This window comes from Atta colombica, unplaced genomic scaffold (genome assembly GCF_001594045.1).
Source record: "Atta colombica isolate Treedump-2 unplaced genomic scaffold, Acol1.0 scaffold137, whole genome shotgun sequence".
Taxonomy (NCBI): domain Eukaryota; kingdom Metazoa; phylum Arthropoda; class Insecta; order Hymenoptera; family Formicidae; genus Atta; species Atta colombica.
Genome location: NW_017259225.1, coordinates 285,379 through 300,908, shown reverse-complemented (window position 1 = coordinate 300,908; position 15,530 = coordinate 285,379). Strand labels below are relative to the sequence as shown.

The 15,530-nt window shown below is 33.1% G+C and overlaps 3 protein-coding genes across 3 annotated transcripts in view; 2 read left to right on the top strand and 1 right to left on the bottom strand.

The window, feature by feature from the left end:
- The window catches only part of LOC108684693 (tubulin glycylase 3A-like), a 10,942-nt gene extending 3,992 nt beyond the window's left edge, over positions 1-6,950 (bottom strand). The window contains exons 1-14 of the mRNA XM_018189146.1: positions 6,699-6,950; positions 4,667-4,940; positions 4,370-4,582; positions 3,958-4,178; positions 3,394-3,521; positions 2,998-3,271; positions 2,677-2,890; positions 2,487-2,577; positions 2,017-2,187; positions 1,635-1,888; positions 1,354-1,547; positions 1,002-1,280; positions 558-758; positions 230-452 (exon numbers count right to left, since the gene is read on the bottom strand). Of these exons, the coding sequence (XP_018044635.1) occupies positions 230-452; positions 558-758; positions 1,002-1,280; positions 1,354-1,547; positions 1,635-1,888; positions 2,017-2,187; positions 2,487-2,577; positions 2,677-2,890; positions 2,998-3,271; positions 3,394-3,521; positions 3,958-4,178; positions 4,370-4,582; positions 4,667-4,820 (2,617 nt within the window). The 5' untranslated portion in view covers positions 4,821-4,940; positions 6,699-6,950. The remainder of the gene's footprint in view (positions 1-229; positions 453-557; positions 759-1,001; positions 1,281-1,353; positions 1,548-1,634; positions 1,889-2,016; positions 2,188-2,486; positions 2,578-2,676; positions 2,891-2,997; positions 3,272-3,393; positions 3,522-3,957; positions 4,179-4,369; positions 4,583-4,666; positions 4,941-6,698) is intronic.
- A 3,732-nt stretch (positions 6,951-10,682) lies between these two features.
- On the top strand, positions 10,683-13,166 carry LOC108684654 (mannose-P-dolichol utilization defect 1 protein homolog). Its single transcript, XM_018189089.1, has 5 exons — positions 10,683-10,982; positions 11,311-11,376; positions 12,199-12,331; positions 12,438-12,642; positions 12,756-13,166. The coding sequence occupies exons 1-5, from the start codon at positions 10,895-10,897 to the stop codon at positions 12,996-12,998; spliced, it is 735 nt and encodes a 244-aa protein (XP_018044578.1). The 5' UTR covers positions 10,683-10,894; the 3' UTR covers positions 12,999-13,166.
- Positions 13,167-15,235: 2,069 nt separating this feature from the next.
- LOC108684684 (tetratricopeptide repeat protein 14 homolog) overlaps positions 15,236-15,530 on the top strand; it is a 10,110-nt gene continuing 9,815 nt past the window's right edge. The window contains exon 1 of the mRNA XM_018189137.1: positions 15,236-15,353. The gene's annotated coding sequence lies outside the window, so the exon portion shown is untranslated. The remainder of the gene's footprint in view (positions 15,354-15,530) is intronic.

Below are 15,530 nucleotides of genomic sequence, written 5' to 3'. Positions count from 1 at the left end.
TTTTTTTTTTTTTTTTTTTTTTTTTTTTTTTTTTTTTTGATAAAATTATATATCCTAAAAAAATGATTTTTCATACGGATAGAAATAAAACGATTGTTAGGAGTATAATTGTAACATTTATTAGTTGCATATATCACTTGTAGATAGAATTAGAGAATCGATCAACAGTAAAGAGAAAAATAACGAACAACGAGTGACTGACAGATTGTTTTCAATTATTTGGTTAGACTCAAACCGACAGCGTACATATCGGAGATGTCTGATAAAATTTTATTTTTTTTACGGTGCGTTTGTTTTTTAAGGAAGCTGCGACTCTTGCTTTTCGTCGTCGACACGGGTGTGACTTTCTCAATTGGCGATGTAAGTATAGAAGGCAGTGACGGTACTTCTGGTCGATTAATCATGTTTCTTTTGTATTTTTTCATGGTATCTCGTATCATAGTTTTGATGATCTAAATAAAGAAATCAAGAGTAAAAAAAATTCGTTAATTAATTTTCAAGTATTAATAAAAGTATTAATTTAATGAAAAATTTGTATTAATATTAACATTATTAACCTTGTCCTCATTTTTTCTCAACGGTTTCTCGGATTTAGGCGCCTCTTTTGTTGATTGCTCCTGAAGAGCCATGATTTTCGAGATCAACGTTTGTCTCGAGGATATATCCAGTTTACTGCCTGCAGTGTTGGTGGACATGTGTAATTTTCGTGCCGGTTTATGTGAAGATCTTTTTTCGTTATTCGAAGATTTAGTGTGGTTCTATAAAACATGTAAGATTAAATAATATTAATCAAGCAGAACAAAAAAATCACAATGATGTCAAAGTGACTTCAAAATGATTATTAAAAGTCATTCGATCAATCACGATCTACTTTAACATCATTCATTTTTTAAATTATCATAACCTGTTCTGCTTGGATAATAGTTATAACAGCAAGTTGAATAATCATTAATTTTAGAGAAGAAGGACCAATTTCTAATATAATTATAAATAATAATTACCTGGACGTTAATTTTGGACGGAGTAGGTGCTTTTGCTTTGTTGATAGATCTGCTGATTGTTGTTATATCTGCTGAAGTACTCTTTGTCATAGTATCCGCTTTCTCATCAGAAATCGCCTTTAAAGGCTTCGTCGGTGCAGTCGCTGGAAGTGCTGATCTCGACTTAGGCGAATTGATGTTATAATAAGAACATTCTTGATCGAGCTGAATCTCCAGTTCCTCGATGAGATCGACGATCACTGGTCCAATGTTGCTATGTACCATTGGCTTCTTTTTCATCTGTCGATGGATAAATCAAATTCGAATCTCGATCTAACAATGCTATATCGTCTCTTATCTTTGTCTAACTTACCATTGGAGATCTTGCGACTAAGTTAGATTTAAAATCTTGATGCAAATTCCATTTCTTCTCGCAGATGGTAATACGAGTACCCTGAAGCGTCAGAGCTGCGCCTAAGTACGGTTGGCAACTCGGCAGTCTTTGCTTATATGCTAACTCAAAGTCTCCAGTATCCGCATTTTTATCTTCTCGAAAATCTACCACGACTGTATCAGCAAAAATACAATTTTTTACCCTAACAATGCAATAATGTGAAAGGAAAATAGTAATGTTTAGATTAGATTGTTAATTACCTTTAATGGTATCTTCCATCACTTGTCGACACAATCGCGTAGTAACACTGGTGGAGTAGCTCATGTCTGGATGACTGTTGATCTCGATCAGCCATACGGAAAAGTCCTCCATGATCATAAAATCAGCGCCGTACAATTCAAAACTGTTTTTCCGTCGATCCATGGCTTCTTGACTAGCCAATAACGAGCCCACTAAACTTTGTTTCATTCCTGGATAGATCTGTTCATCCCACGCATTAGCATGACCTTGAGATCTAAAAAATTTTCATGAGAATTATTCTTGCTTTATTTAAAAAAAGAAAAACTAAATATGCATAAATAGTACTTATAGTTACATAATAGAAATTCTTAAAAAATGCATGATTCTTTATGTGTAAAATACCTGAGGAACTCTTTGAATGTCGTTGCGTCCCACATATTGTCCGCGGGTAGAGCAGAGTCTCTGTCGCCGCAGTTATTGTATTTGCATTGAATTGCGTTATTGCACAGGTGAATCGACTCATGAAAATCATTCAGACTGAACTTTTGCGAGCAAAAACGAAGATAGCTTTCTCTGTAAACAAACAATAAACTTGACGAAATGTCTTTTTGTCTTGGCTGCTATTTTATTAGCGATAATTGCAGATAGCGTATTGTGTTATGTATATCGTCTGGATATTTATATCCGCAAGTTTGACTACCGAAGAACAGAATTGCGCGTTTTAATATAAACGAGGCATAAATTGATTATTACCCTACTTTTAAAACTATCATTCCTTATGGTTGAGTCGCTATTGTGTTTGTTAATTGTTCTAGCATGAGCAATGTTACGATATGTCGTGACTTATTTAAATTCTTGATATATTTACGTACTTATACATCCAAAGAGTTAAAGGTTGAGCGCACGTCACGATGAACCATTGTCTTATGTCGAATTTTGTATGGTGAATCAGAAACGGCCGTTCTACAGAAATAATCAGATTATTTTTAACTGAACGAATGAAAACACCTGCATTAATCAGCTAGCGCTCCATTGAAATTATTAATCGGAAAGTTTTATTACCGATATATTTCTGCACGACATATCGCGTGTCCTGTTTGCCTGTTGGATTTACTTTCGCTACTACGTCCTCCAACTTGTTCATCAGAACAATACCACGTCCCCGACTCTTGTTCCCAGGTTTTAAAATCCATATGTTCATTATGCCGTCCATTTCAATCTGCGGCCAGTACTTCCTTATTTTCTTTAATATGTGCTTTGAAGCCAGGATATATTTCTGTTGACAAGTACGACATATTTTTAAATGATAAAAAGGTATTATAAGAGAATAAATGCTTATAAGTAAATGAAGAAAAAAATATTATTTGCTAGTAAATATCTCACGTTGAAGGGCATGTTGGTGCGAATGAAGAGAGCCTGACCGCGAACTATCTGATAACACCAACTGATAAATTGATCCCACTGATGAGACCAAACCTTTTCACCTTCCTGATCAATGTCCTCGTGTGATTGAGCGCTGATATAGTCACTACATCTTTTGATCGCGAAATCAAGAACTTTGAGAGGCACGGTGCCGGTTGATGAACGTACAACGTCTTCATCCTCAGCATTGACTTTGTCCACCAACCATTTTAAGAGACTCAAACAGCCTGTGAGTCTAATGAAGCATCTTTGATTAGTTTTTTTATTATCAACAATTATGTATATTAAATATTTATATAATTTGGATATGTAGTGAAAAGTAAGTTTTTCTTTTTTAAGTTATCGGCAAACTCTCACCGAAAGTCCTCGATGAAAGCATGCATCTGATCGCTTTGACATATGTTGTAGCAACGTGGAAACAAAGTGTTAGCCACTCCAGCTTCGTAATACCAGTGCATTTGCCTGACGTTTGAACACAAGCCCACCTGAATAATTGATTTTCAAAGAAGTACATGCAACTTTATTCCTAACAATCGCCGTCACGCTCGCGAAAAGTGTGCATTCTCGCCAATCTTTGTAAACATCTCTATGCTTAAAAAAAAAGCAATTTTACGAAAGGTCAAGTTCGCCAAGTTTTTGAGAGAAATTATTCGCAAATATTCTTCTGTTAATATTAGAAAAATCATTGTTTATATTATGCGTGAACTGCAAAAAGAAAAATCAGTTGAAACTATAAAAGTGACAACATACTTATTATTATTATTATTATAACTATAAAATAGTTTATTCAACTATACATTAATTCTACATACGAAACTGTGTAATTGTTACCTTTATAGTTACTGCCACTTTTTTCTAAGTATAAAAATTAATACCTCATCAAAGTTAAAAATAGTTGAGGCACGGATGTGTATATGATACCTTAGATGTGAAGCCAGCTCGACAATATCGATTGAACACAGTAGTTTTATTATCTTGGGCAGGCCATCCGGGCCAGTCGGACCCAGTATTCCATAGAAAGTCAACGGTGTGATTGGCGAGCATCCTCGACATCAATAAACCTTCATTTTGCTGATCCTTTAAATTGCCGATTCCAGCCAGTAGAAGCACTGGGTTAGAATCGACGTTGAAATGTTGATCACCTAAAATCATTGTTATCAATTCAAAGACATATTAAATATACTAGAAATAATTAGTCAAATCATTTCTGACTGGATGAAGTGAGTGACTGTGCTCAAACTGCAACGTAGAGGAATGCTGCACCTTGCTGCACTTGAAAAAAAAACTAAAATCGTCCATTAGAGTAATTATAAAGTTGTACGTGATTTATTACCGCCGCTGTTCCTGCGATAAAATCTCTCACACCATCCTCGCTTCAACATGCAATCGCGAATGACCCGTGACTTGCCGTAAATCATAAAAGTATGATGGGCAGCTATAGCGTCCTTCACGGTTTGCTTAATACGCAAAAATCGCTCGTGAAGGGTTGGTTCTAAAGGCAGTTCTAAAGACGACTCACATTTGTTTTCCAGACAATCTGGTTCCTCTTTGACAAAAATTGTAAACGATATATGATTATAATATATTATTTATATACTTACTCTTGATTATTGATATGAATATTTCAAACCTTTGAGGGATTTGATATCACAATCTGTCGCATCCGTCTTTATCGCCACTTCCTCTCCGGGATTTTCATCTTCATTCTCAATGTTTTCTTTTTTGTCTTTCTTTTCTTCGTTTGAATTTTCCAGATTTGAAGAGGACCCATCCTTAGCATTCATGTAGTGGATCTACTGCACAGCTTCCCGCGCAAATGCGTTAATTTTCACGTGTTCTTCATTATTTCAATGGATTTCGGTAAAAGATATATTCAAAGGAAGCGCTATTGTTTTAATCTGAAACTGTTTTTGCAAATATATTTATATTTACAATTTATTAGATCAGATCTGAAAATACGTATTATTTCTAATAAAACTAATCTGAACTCTTCATTCATACGATAATTTTCCAGTTCCATACTGCAGGCGATGAGTCGTTCATGTTAATTGTCATCATTTTTTAAAAATTATTAAATGATTTTTACATCTTTAGTATAGTTGCACTTTGACATCTTTAAAAATTATTTGTAAGTATTTATATATTAATTTAAAAAATTGTATATAAATGTTATAACTAATTATTTAATACTCCTAGTATTCCAAAGAAAAAAAAATGTGCACAACACAAATGACTCAATCATATGTGAGGATCTAATGTTCAATATAGAAAAATTCTAGAACTATGTTCAAATTTCCACCACTCACATATTATTTTAACTCTGTTATTTATTAAATGTTAAATAAGGATAGTATAATATCTTTGGAGTACTCGGGAGGAGGGGGAGGAGAGGGGAGGAATCTGAACGCGACCCCAAAAATATAATTTAACACGAACAACGCGAGAATGAAGAGCATGTGTTTAGTTTTTAATAAAACTAGTAGCTTGTAAAAAAGCTCACTGCGTCACTTCTGATACCTGTTGAATCCTCGTTGTTGTTCCAATAAATACATTTTTTGCAGATATCAAAGAGTAAATGTATTTGCAAGACCAATTAATGACGTTGTTTCGAGGATCAAGTGAAGAATTAGTAGTCGCGAGGTAGATCGGTAGATTATTCGGAGATTGAAGATGAAAAACACTCCCGGATGGAAGTGGAGGCAAGACTGAACGACGACGATGTGGACACACGCGAGTGAGGTAGTAGAATTTGATATTTCGCAAGCGCGCGCCTCAGGGGTGTTTTAAAGCGCCCCTTATCGAAATAGTAAGATCGCACTGATATCAAGGAAATCGTTTAATGAAATCTCCTTCGCTTCTCCCTCGAGCCATTAAAAGGAACCAATCAGCTCAGACTAACTGGAGAAAAAATTCGATTCATAGGAAACTCTTTGCTGTACTGCCTTAATTATATTGTAATAGAATTTTTATAAGATTGTTTTCTTCATTTTTTTCCTTGTAAAGCAATAATTTTAATATACTCAAAAATAAGTCTTATTTGAAGTAAGATATTGATTTTTACAGGTTTTTTCAGTAATTTTTATCTCTGAAGCATCCAAATACTATTAAATTATAAAGTTATGATTCGAGAATTGTTATATAAATGAAATTAATATATTGTTAGAGAAATTTAATATTAAAAATATTAACATGTTATTTGAAAGTATTAAATTGTTATTGATTAATAATAATTAATTATAATTATTTTAAATATTGAGAGCACTGTTGTTCAGTATTTTTAAGATTCGAAATAAGTAATTAAACACTATCTTCCAGTAGGTATTAAGTCGGATTTCTGAAGGATATCCGATATGTGATAAGACATGTTCTCGAGTACTTTCTAATTGTTACTTGAGGGATGCGTACATATACAATGAACAAGGTAAACGATTGCGTTAACCTGGGCAATAATAGCAAACGAAACGTTCCTGGACACGTGAGCCTCACGGGTGGTAGTTGCAGAGCGCAAGGAGGAGCGTACCAGGCACCTCCGCACACCCCCGCAGCACACCCCCGTGCGACCTCCGGCTCCGTTAGAATATAGGCGAGGAAGTCAAAGCGATCACGTGGTTAATCGGACCACACTTCGTTCCTCGACTTTGCATGCACTCTGACCTACTTACACGGCTGCATCTCCGTGACCGCGTGGAGAAGTGGCGGCAGGTGGTAGCCTGATGAATCGTTCGTTCGGCCTGGTATCGCTAATTATGAGAGGGCAAGAGAGGATAAATCTCGATCTCCATTTGATAACTGATCTATTTTCGGCAACTAGCCAAATTCCGTTTCTGACACTAAATTTAGCGTTGATCGCGTGTGAGATAAGGCGCGCGCAAGCGCAGCGTTGATCTTCCCACGATACTTTGAAATTTTTAGGAATTTGCTTAACGAAACATTAATAGAATGGAGAAGCACAAAAAATTCGTGTGGTTGACATATCACTGTTGCTGACGGGCAGCATCGGCGACAGTAAAAGATGAAGTTGCCGATTACATCATCGCGTATATATGTGAAAATAATTTGTATAAGTATATGTAGGTACATACATATTTATACAAACATATACATATATGAACAAATTTCCATGAAATAATTACTGTAAAATAATAAGTTACATATAAAAAAGTAAAGTAAGTTCAAAAGTTACTATTTAAAAATTTCACCTATATGTATGTGGCATCGTTACGTGGATCTTTGTTTAATTTCCTTTAATTATCTAAATTTATTTTTCAATGCATAAGTTTCTTTCACGACTTCTTATCTTATATCGTTGAGATATTATCTACTCTCTTCTTATTTAACTTATATATAAGTATATATTATTATTTATATCGAGAGAATGTCAAGATTGCGTGACCTTTTTGGCGCATAATAATAAAAATGTCGCGTTCTTCAACACAATGACGATGCAGTTCTCCAAAAATTTTATTCTGGAACTTTCCACTTATTCCAAAAAAATTAATTGTGATAATATTTCATAACATCCATTTACATTAAATTTTTTATTAATTATTATATAATTGCTATTTTCATAAATATGAACGCCAATGATTAAAGTTCGAACGGTTAAAATTCGATATTTCGAAATAATGTATTCCTTAAATTTAAAATATGATTGCACATCGAAATATTTGAATAATGTCCAAATGTATTAAATCCTGTATTAAATTCTCTCAGTATCAATTTATTCCCTGTGCGCCGAAATCTTCGAACTTTCAACCCAGGTAGCCAAGCGAGATTTAGCATATGGAACAAATTGATGCACTGCATGTATTGTTTTCAACTTGTCGACAATTTGTTGTCATTGGAATCTAATGAATTGAGTTAGCATCAGAAGAATAAATAGATTTACGAAATTGTAAGAGTATACATTGAGAAATAATAAACTCGTCAACAATTGATAGCAAACTGATGCCATGCACGCATGATGATGACAACTTGTCAGCAGTTTGCCGAATTCTAAGGAGAACTTTACGTGACATCAATTTGTGGAAACACCTTGACTTTAATTTGATGAATTGCGGAATAATGATAGTAAAATGGCAACATATTGTCCTTATTTGGCTATCTGGGAACATAATTAATTTGAGATGCTATAATAATTCTCCCTAAATTAAATTAAAAAAACTGTAAAGAACTTGTGAAAAATATTATCTCAGCCAGGATTCGAACCTGGGATTTCTCGACTTTCCGGGACGACTGTTTTTTTTTTTATATTAAATGTATTATATATTGCTATTTTCATTAAGAAATACAAATGTATTAGAAGGGACATCGTATATTTGATCGTTTTCCTGACTTTGATATTTTTTTAATTTTTGTCAAAATAATTCGACTAACACTGATTTAATATGTTTAAATTTTAATTAAATTTATTTAGATAACTATATAATGTCTATGATAGTATAATTTATTATTATGTTTACAAATAATAAATTAATTTTATCTTGTCTGCCTTTCAAATATCTGTTTTTCTTGAAATAGTCCAACTAACATTAAATATTCATAGAAAATTCGATTCATATTTTCCAATGTACCGAATATTCCGATACATGAAAGAATTGTTACAAAATATTCAAATGTTGATGAAATGTTGCAGAATATTGTATGAATATTCCACGTATATATCACGAAAATCGCGAGTGAGCAAGTAGTACACATTTCCGCCGTGGAAGAACAGATAAGGTCGTGGCGGAGAACTCATTAATAAGAATCATCTGGGAGAGATAATATAAGGAGCGCAGCATTTCGCCTGTAATCTACGCGACTCCACTATAGGCTGCCACATCTCATACTCATTTGGCTCACCTTCAGCGAGTGCAGAACTATTGTCTACGCATCATTCTTGCCAATTCTTCGGTATACATTAATTCGGTATACATTAATTACTGATTTACGTACTCTACTCAAGTGCAAAATCTATTGATTCTGTTATTGATCTCAAATGAATCTCTTGCTCATATAATGCCCACCATCAAAATATACTTTTCCGATAAGTTGGGAATTATAATCTAAAAGTGCTGAGATTTACTTGCACATTTCGGCCGATTTTCAACTTGGTTCTTGCCTCTTTATCAATCCGTGCGCTTAAATGCCAATCAGTCGAAGTGAAGTAAAAGGGGCAGGAATCAAGCTAAAAATTGATTGAAATGTGCAAATAAATGGATCCCAGTACTGATCTAAAAGATTTATCGTTTCGCATTAAATATTGTTTATTAAAATTGTTTACTCCGCTGCTTCCATAGATTACGCTCATTTTCTGTCGTCTTATACGATGCTCTGATATGTTTTTATCTTGTCTACTCTTGTTGTGCTATGTTGAAGAACCATCTTTATTTTTTATCTTTTCTAATTTGTTACAATGCCTTGCTATTACTGAGAGTAATATTTAAATGTAATATTCTCGTCAATTGAACAATATAAGGGCCTGCGCACAACAAGTATTAGAACAAATATTAACAACAGGAATAAATATTAAGATTTCAATCTAACAGATATCAGTTACATTGGAATATATGCTTTCTGATAGATTGAAATATTTTAGATCTTAATATTTATTCCTATTCCTAATATTCCTCCATTGGGCGCAGAATCTAATTGCAACAAACGAGAATGGATTGAAATTTCTTTTTACCCGAATGTATTTCAGCATATTTTAAATAGTGAAATACTTTTTTTTCGATTTAATTGGATTCAATTAGATGCAATTGGAATGAAAAACTGTATTTCCTATTTAAAATTTTGAATTGAACTATTCACAATGTGTGTGTTATGAAAAAGCTAATATTATTTTTAGATTGAAAAGCATAGAGATATGCTCCATGCAATTCCTAATAAATGAATAAAAATGCATTCAGGATTGAAAAGCATTTCGTTTTAACATTCGTGAATCAATATTTCTGAAAATCTGAATCCATTTCAATTCATTTCAATCCATCTCATTTGCTGGGTGTAGTAAAAATGAAGATAAAGGCCTCCGCACAATAAAAGGAACAGAGAACAGAGAATAAGAATTTTAATCTATCAGAAATCATGTATTGTGGAATACACAGTTTCAGATAGAAATTGAAATTCTTATTCTCTGTTCTATGTTCTTTTTATTGTGCGAGGCCCTTTATACATAGATGTCGCCATATTGAAAGTTAGACCCTAGCACCTCTGAACTTAACAAGCAAAACTATTTAAACAATGTGAATTATGTGGTAAATTATCGTCTATTTGTATCATAAAATTAAATTAATACTTTCAATAATTTCTATATTTTAAATTGTCTATCTGCTATATTTTGTTTACAAATGATCAAGGCTATTTCATTATTTTTATAATTAGTAACTATGAACAATAATCAATAAAAACTTATAATAAATCAGTGTAATAAATAAGATTTTGATTTAATTTTTATTTCGAGGTAAAAAAATTGATTTTTTTTCATGCTTTGTTCTGGGCTGTGTTCCAAATTTACTGCCAACACTGAAAATGCTATAGTTTACGTCACGTGCATTATAGATTTTCAGTGCTGGCAGTAAATTCTGAAACACAGCCCTATTATCATCCGAGAGATCACTCAAAAAGTTATTCTATGTAACTGATAAACATTACTACTGATGCCGTGAGCGTCAATAATGTGAGTTGGCAGTATTATCACTTGGCATTGATTTATGTTTAAAATAATTTTTTGTTGCTTATTACTGGTTAATTGAGACGGCGATAACGAAAAATCAAGATTTTATGGACGTCTAATCTGAGCCTCTTATATTCCACGTGCATTTACATCGCAAAATAGTACATTGCAGTCGATGAAGACGGAACAAATTGCAGCAATATGGCAGAATATATCAGAAAAGCAACGTTATTTTTGTTTACTCAGGAATGCATAAAGGAGTACTTCAATAAATTCAATTTTTTTCACGGTATGTTCGCTCCGATAATATTACATTTTATTTTTATCGCAAGCTTTTTTACGATTCTTCAGTGACATTTTATTTCTGACATGAAAGCAGTAATGTTTCCGACATTTAAAATTTAAAATTACACTCGAATTTAAGTGACTAATTAATCTTATAAAAGTCGAAACTATTCTTATGTAATTTTAGATATTGTTGCGCGATGTTTGATTGTTTTGTATATGACATTCAAATTTGTTGGTAACTTGTGAAATCATTGAGATTAAAAATGAATTTTTTTAATTAACATAATCACACATACAAGTAAAGTATGATTATCTTGAAAATGTTTCAGTCGGATGCTTCAAGACAACATTGAGCAAAATTCTGGGACTGGGCATCGTTGGAGGTTCCTTTCTTGGTTAGTATGTTATAGATTTTAGATATAAAGATATTTACTTCAACTGTTGCTTCAAAAATATATAAACTAAAGTATTTTATATAACAACTATACTCTTATGCATAATTATCATAAGGAATGTAGTTTATTATTAATGTAAATCCTGGAAAAAAATATTATATAAACATATTTTATATATAATTATATATAAATGTCAATTTTTTAATATAATTATATACAATTATATATATATATATTTATGAAACATTTTTTTTCAGGAATATTACTTATTCTGATAGCAAAGCTTATGGAACAGATGTTGAGCATGGCCAGCTACTAATTTTTGATTGCAGAAAACAAATTGTACCCAGAGTTTGTATTATCTGACATTGTCGGCAAATTGTTGTCAGAAATATGACAAAGCCTGCTGGATATGTTTCGGCAACAGAAACCGAACAAAGTCCTGCATAACTTGACAACAGATTAAGAACAGATTGAGAGCAGAACCTTTTTTGTTGAATTTGAGCGAACTCTGCTCGATTTCTGCTACCAATTTACTGGCATAGCCTGTCAGCAGGCTTTGTCGACAAATTCATAATCAAATGCAGAGACAGATGGCTATGATTTTGTAATAAAAATTTGATCAAGTTTGCTGCCAAATTGCTAACATTTTGCTATCAGAGTAGTTATATATGTACATGCAACTATTTTGTGTATAGCATTTTATATTTTATTTAAATACATTTTTATCTCATTTGTCCAGATATGTTCTTATTTCATGTTTCCTAAAAATGTTTTTTTATCTTAGGTCTTATCTAACTGTATACTGTTTTTTATTTTTAGTGAAAGTACCTCAAATTGTAAAAATTCTAAAAAATAAAAGTGGCGAGGGAATCAACATCCTCAGTATATTATTGGATTTATTTGCTATCACCGCGATGTCTTCATACAGTTTCTGCAGTAGATTTCCATTTAGGTGACTAATTTTTAAACACAAAAGTTGTGTACGTATGTGTGAACATACAAGATTTTCTGTTTTTATATACATTTATTTTTATTTATGTTGGTATAATTAATTTCAGTGCCTGGGGAGACGGAGTATTTTTAGGGCTTCAAACTTTGATCATCGCAATCCTAGTAATGCATTATAATGGAGACACAGCGAAAGCAATCGCATTTCTTTCTGCTTATATAGCAGTGATTTCTACAGCTAATAGTGGATTAACGCCCATCAATGTTCTCTGGGCATGTCAAGCCATGAATATACCCATTGTTCTTATAAGTAAGGTAAGAAATTAGATTATCAGAACTATAACTATTTTTGAGAATTTGTTCTTATTCTTATTATTGCAAATATATATATTATAAATATTAATCCATGCTTTTATATGGGGTTACAGTTTATGCAAGCTTATACAAATTATTCCAATGGAAGTACCGGCCAGTTATCGGCAGTAACATGTTTGATGCTGTTCTTCGGTTCTCTTGCCAGAATTTTTACCTCTATTCAAGAAACTGGTGATACCGCTATGATATTAATGTACGTGTGTTCCACTTTAGCAAACGCTGTAATAGTAACACAGCTTCTTTATTACTGGAACATAGATGTAAAGAGCAAAGAAAAGATCAAGAAGAAAAGTTAGTGAAAGAAATAAGAATGTTTATATACATCTCTCTTGTGTGATTGATGATTTACGTAGGTCAATAAATGATTGCGAGAAAATTTCACGTGAATATTCCACGAACCAACATGATGAGAGGCGAATGCCTGAAAATCATTTTCCATAAGGAATAAATTTTTGAGAATGTCTGCAGGAATAATATATTATACATAGATAATTTAAAATTATAATATCATTTTACAGCCGACAATAGGAATATTTGCTTATTTTTATTAAAAGATATGAGAAATGACAATATATTGTAAAATGTCACTTATGAAGTATACATAATTAGATAAGACTGAATTATTATTGAATGTGTGTTCCTCAGTTTGTTAAATTTTTCCAATATAAAACGGGACAATGTTTGTTGTACTTATTTTACAAGCTGTAAAATAAGAAATATTTTATACCTGCTGTGTTATAATTTATTATTGCAAATTCTCGATTGTTATGAAGCATATCATTTATATATTAAATTATTATATTGTTAAAACATGGCTTATTCCAACTGCATTTTTTCCTTGAGTCGCGCAGTTTACAACAAAAATCATATATATTATTTCAAGATCGTCTTAATGTAATTTGGGGCTACTTTTCCTTTTTGCAAACAAGTTCTTTTTTTTTTATTTATTGAATTCCAAAATGCATGGCAATCGCTGACGCATATGATATATTTGACGCATATGATGATGACGCATATGGTATATTTTATATAAAAGGGATTTTATCGCACGTTGCTCATAATATTTTTATTTATTTTTTAAATAAGTTATTTTTTTAAACATCTTTAGGAAGCAATTTTTGAGAAACCGTGTCGCGAAAATTTGAAACCATTGGTCGGATCAGATAGTGTTTATTTCTCGATGCTGTTAAAATCTTTCAGTACATACAAAGCTATTTTCGTATCAGGATATTGATCTATAACATTTTCTCTAGGACAACACGTGAAAAGTAAAAAATTTAAATCAATGGTAAAAATTTTTATTTTTTACATTTCCGCTCTAGAAAAAAGTTACAATTCCCTAAAACAAAAATATTTCTCTAAATATACGTTTTGGAAGCAATCTAATAAAAGCGAGATCATGCAATTCATGTTACAGGAATAGAGAATTGATTTTTTAAATTTAATTTGGTGAATCCTCTCTTTGTGAATGCGTTCTTGTACATCTATTTGGCAGTCCTGCTAAAGAAGATAGAACGACGTTTGTATCTGTAGTTACGGTTCTAATTGACTGCGTTCAACAGAGAAAACTAATCAGTTGGTGATTAGTGATTCTTTAATATGATTGGTTCTTGCTTTAATTCTTCATTGGATCTAAATGTAAGAACCAATTATACTGAAGAATTATTAAGCGCTACGGATTAGTTTTCTCTGCTAAACACAGCCATTGGTTTATGATAGCTTAAGGCTCAGTTTCACAACTCACGGTTAACGCTTAACCGAGATTCAACTTATTTCTCATCTCTTTTCAATTAGGGCTATATTCCAAATTGTAAAATCTTTCTCTCCGAGGAAGATTTTACTCTATATGTTACAATATACGTTACGTATGCTATATATTTCGAATAAAATTTTTCTCGGAGAGGAAGTTTTGAAACGTAGTCTAGAAGAAGAAGAAGAATAAATTAAACCTTGGTTAAGAGTTAATGAGTTGTGTTTAAGGGTATCTTCCAAGAGACACACATGACACGGTGCATCATTACATCCTTGTTCGCCAATGATAAACAAGGAGATGATCATTGTGTTGTATTGCAGAGTCGCTTGTTGGACACCTTAATGGCCATATTCATAGTCAGACCTTATACTTCCTTAAATTTATCTTTAGATGCTCAACAGCCAATGAAATAATTCGTAGAGTATTTAAAGATAAATTTAAGGAAGCCTTATATAAATATAAGGCCCTATGAATACGAGTATAAGACTGTATTTATGATCTTGAATATGTATAAGAACCGATTATGGATACTAGTCTAATGCCGCTAGATTAACATTCCAAGAGATCGTTTGGCAAGAATTATTTCGTCTATGTGGGGCGCGGCACGCCACGGTACGCTTATATGTGTGTGGGCGGCTGGCTCAGCGAACTGTTGGCATTCGACTACATTCGACGTTGTTCGACGTTCGATAAAGGTAGTTGGCATTGCGCATGCGCCACACGATCGTTTCGCACCATCATCGTTTCCGCCGCGTCACAATCCGTGAATCGTGCGACGTTCTTCGACGTGTGTGCTCGCGTTTGTTCGCTGCCGACGATGTCACGTAGCGCGGCGTAATTCTTGCCCGAGTTTCTTTACTGGATTCTCTTCGCGGCACATAAAACGCCGAGTGGAGCGGTAAGTAACACTCGCGTAATATCTGGTTGCGGGCAGTCGAGAAACGTGCGTTGGAAAGGTGGCGGATTCGACGATGGCGAGAGAAATCGATGCGTCATGGCGCCCGATGCCGTTCCCGTAATCCCTCGGATTTTCAACGACCATCTTGTCGAGGAGGAGAAATCAATATAGCTCGCG

Coding starts and splice junctions, on each gene's coding strand:
- LOC108684654 (XM_018189089.1), top strand. CDS start 10,895: ATGGCAGAATATATCAGAAAAGCAACGTTATTTTTGTTTACTCAGGAA. Junction 11,377..12,198: donor CGTTGGAGGTTCCTTTCTTG/GTTAGTATGTTA, acceptor TTTTATTTTTAG/TGAAAGTACCTCAAATTGTA. Junction 12,332..12,437: donor TGCAGTAGATTTCCATTTAG/GTGACTAATTTT, acceptor AATTAATTTCAG/TGCCTGGGGAGACGGAGTAT.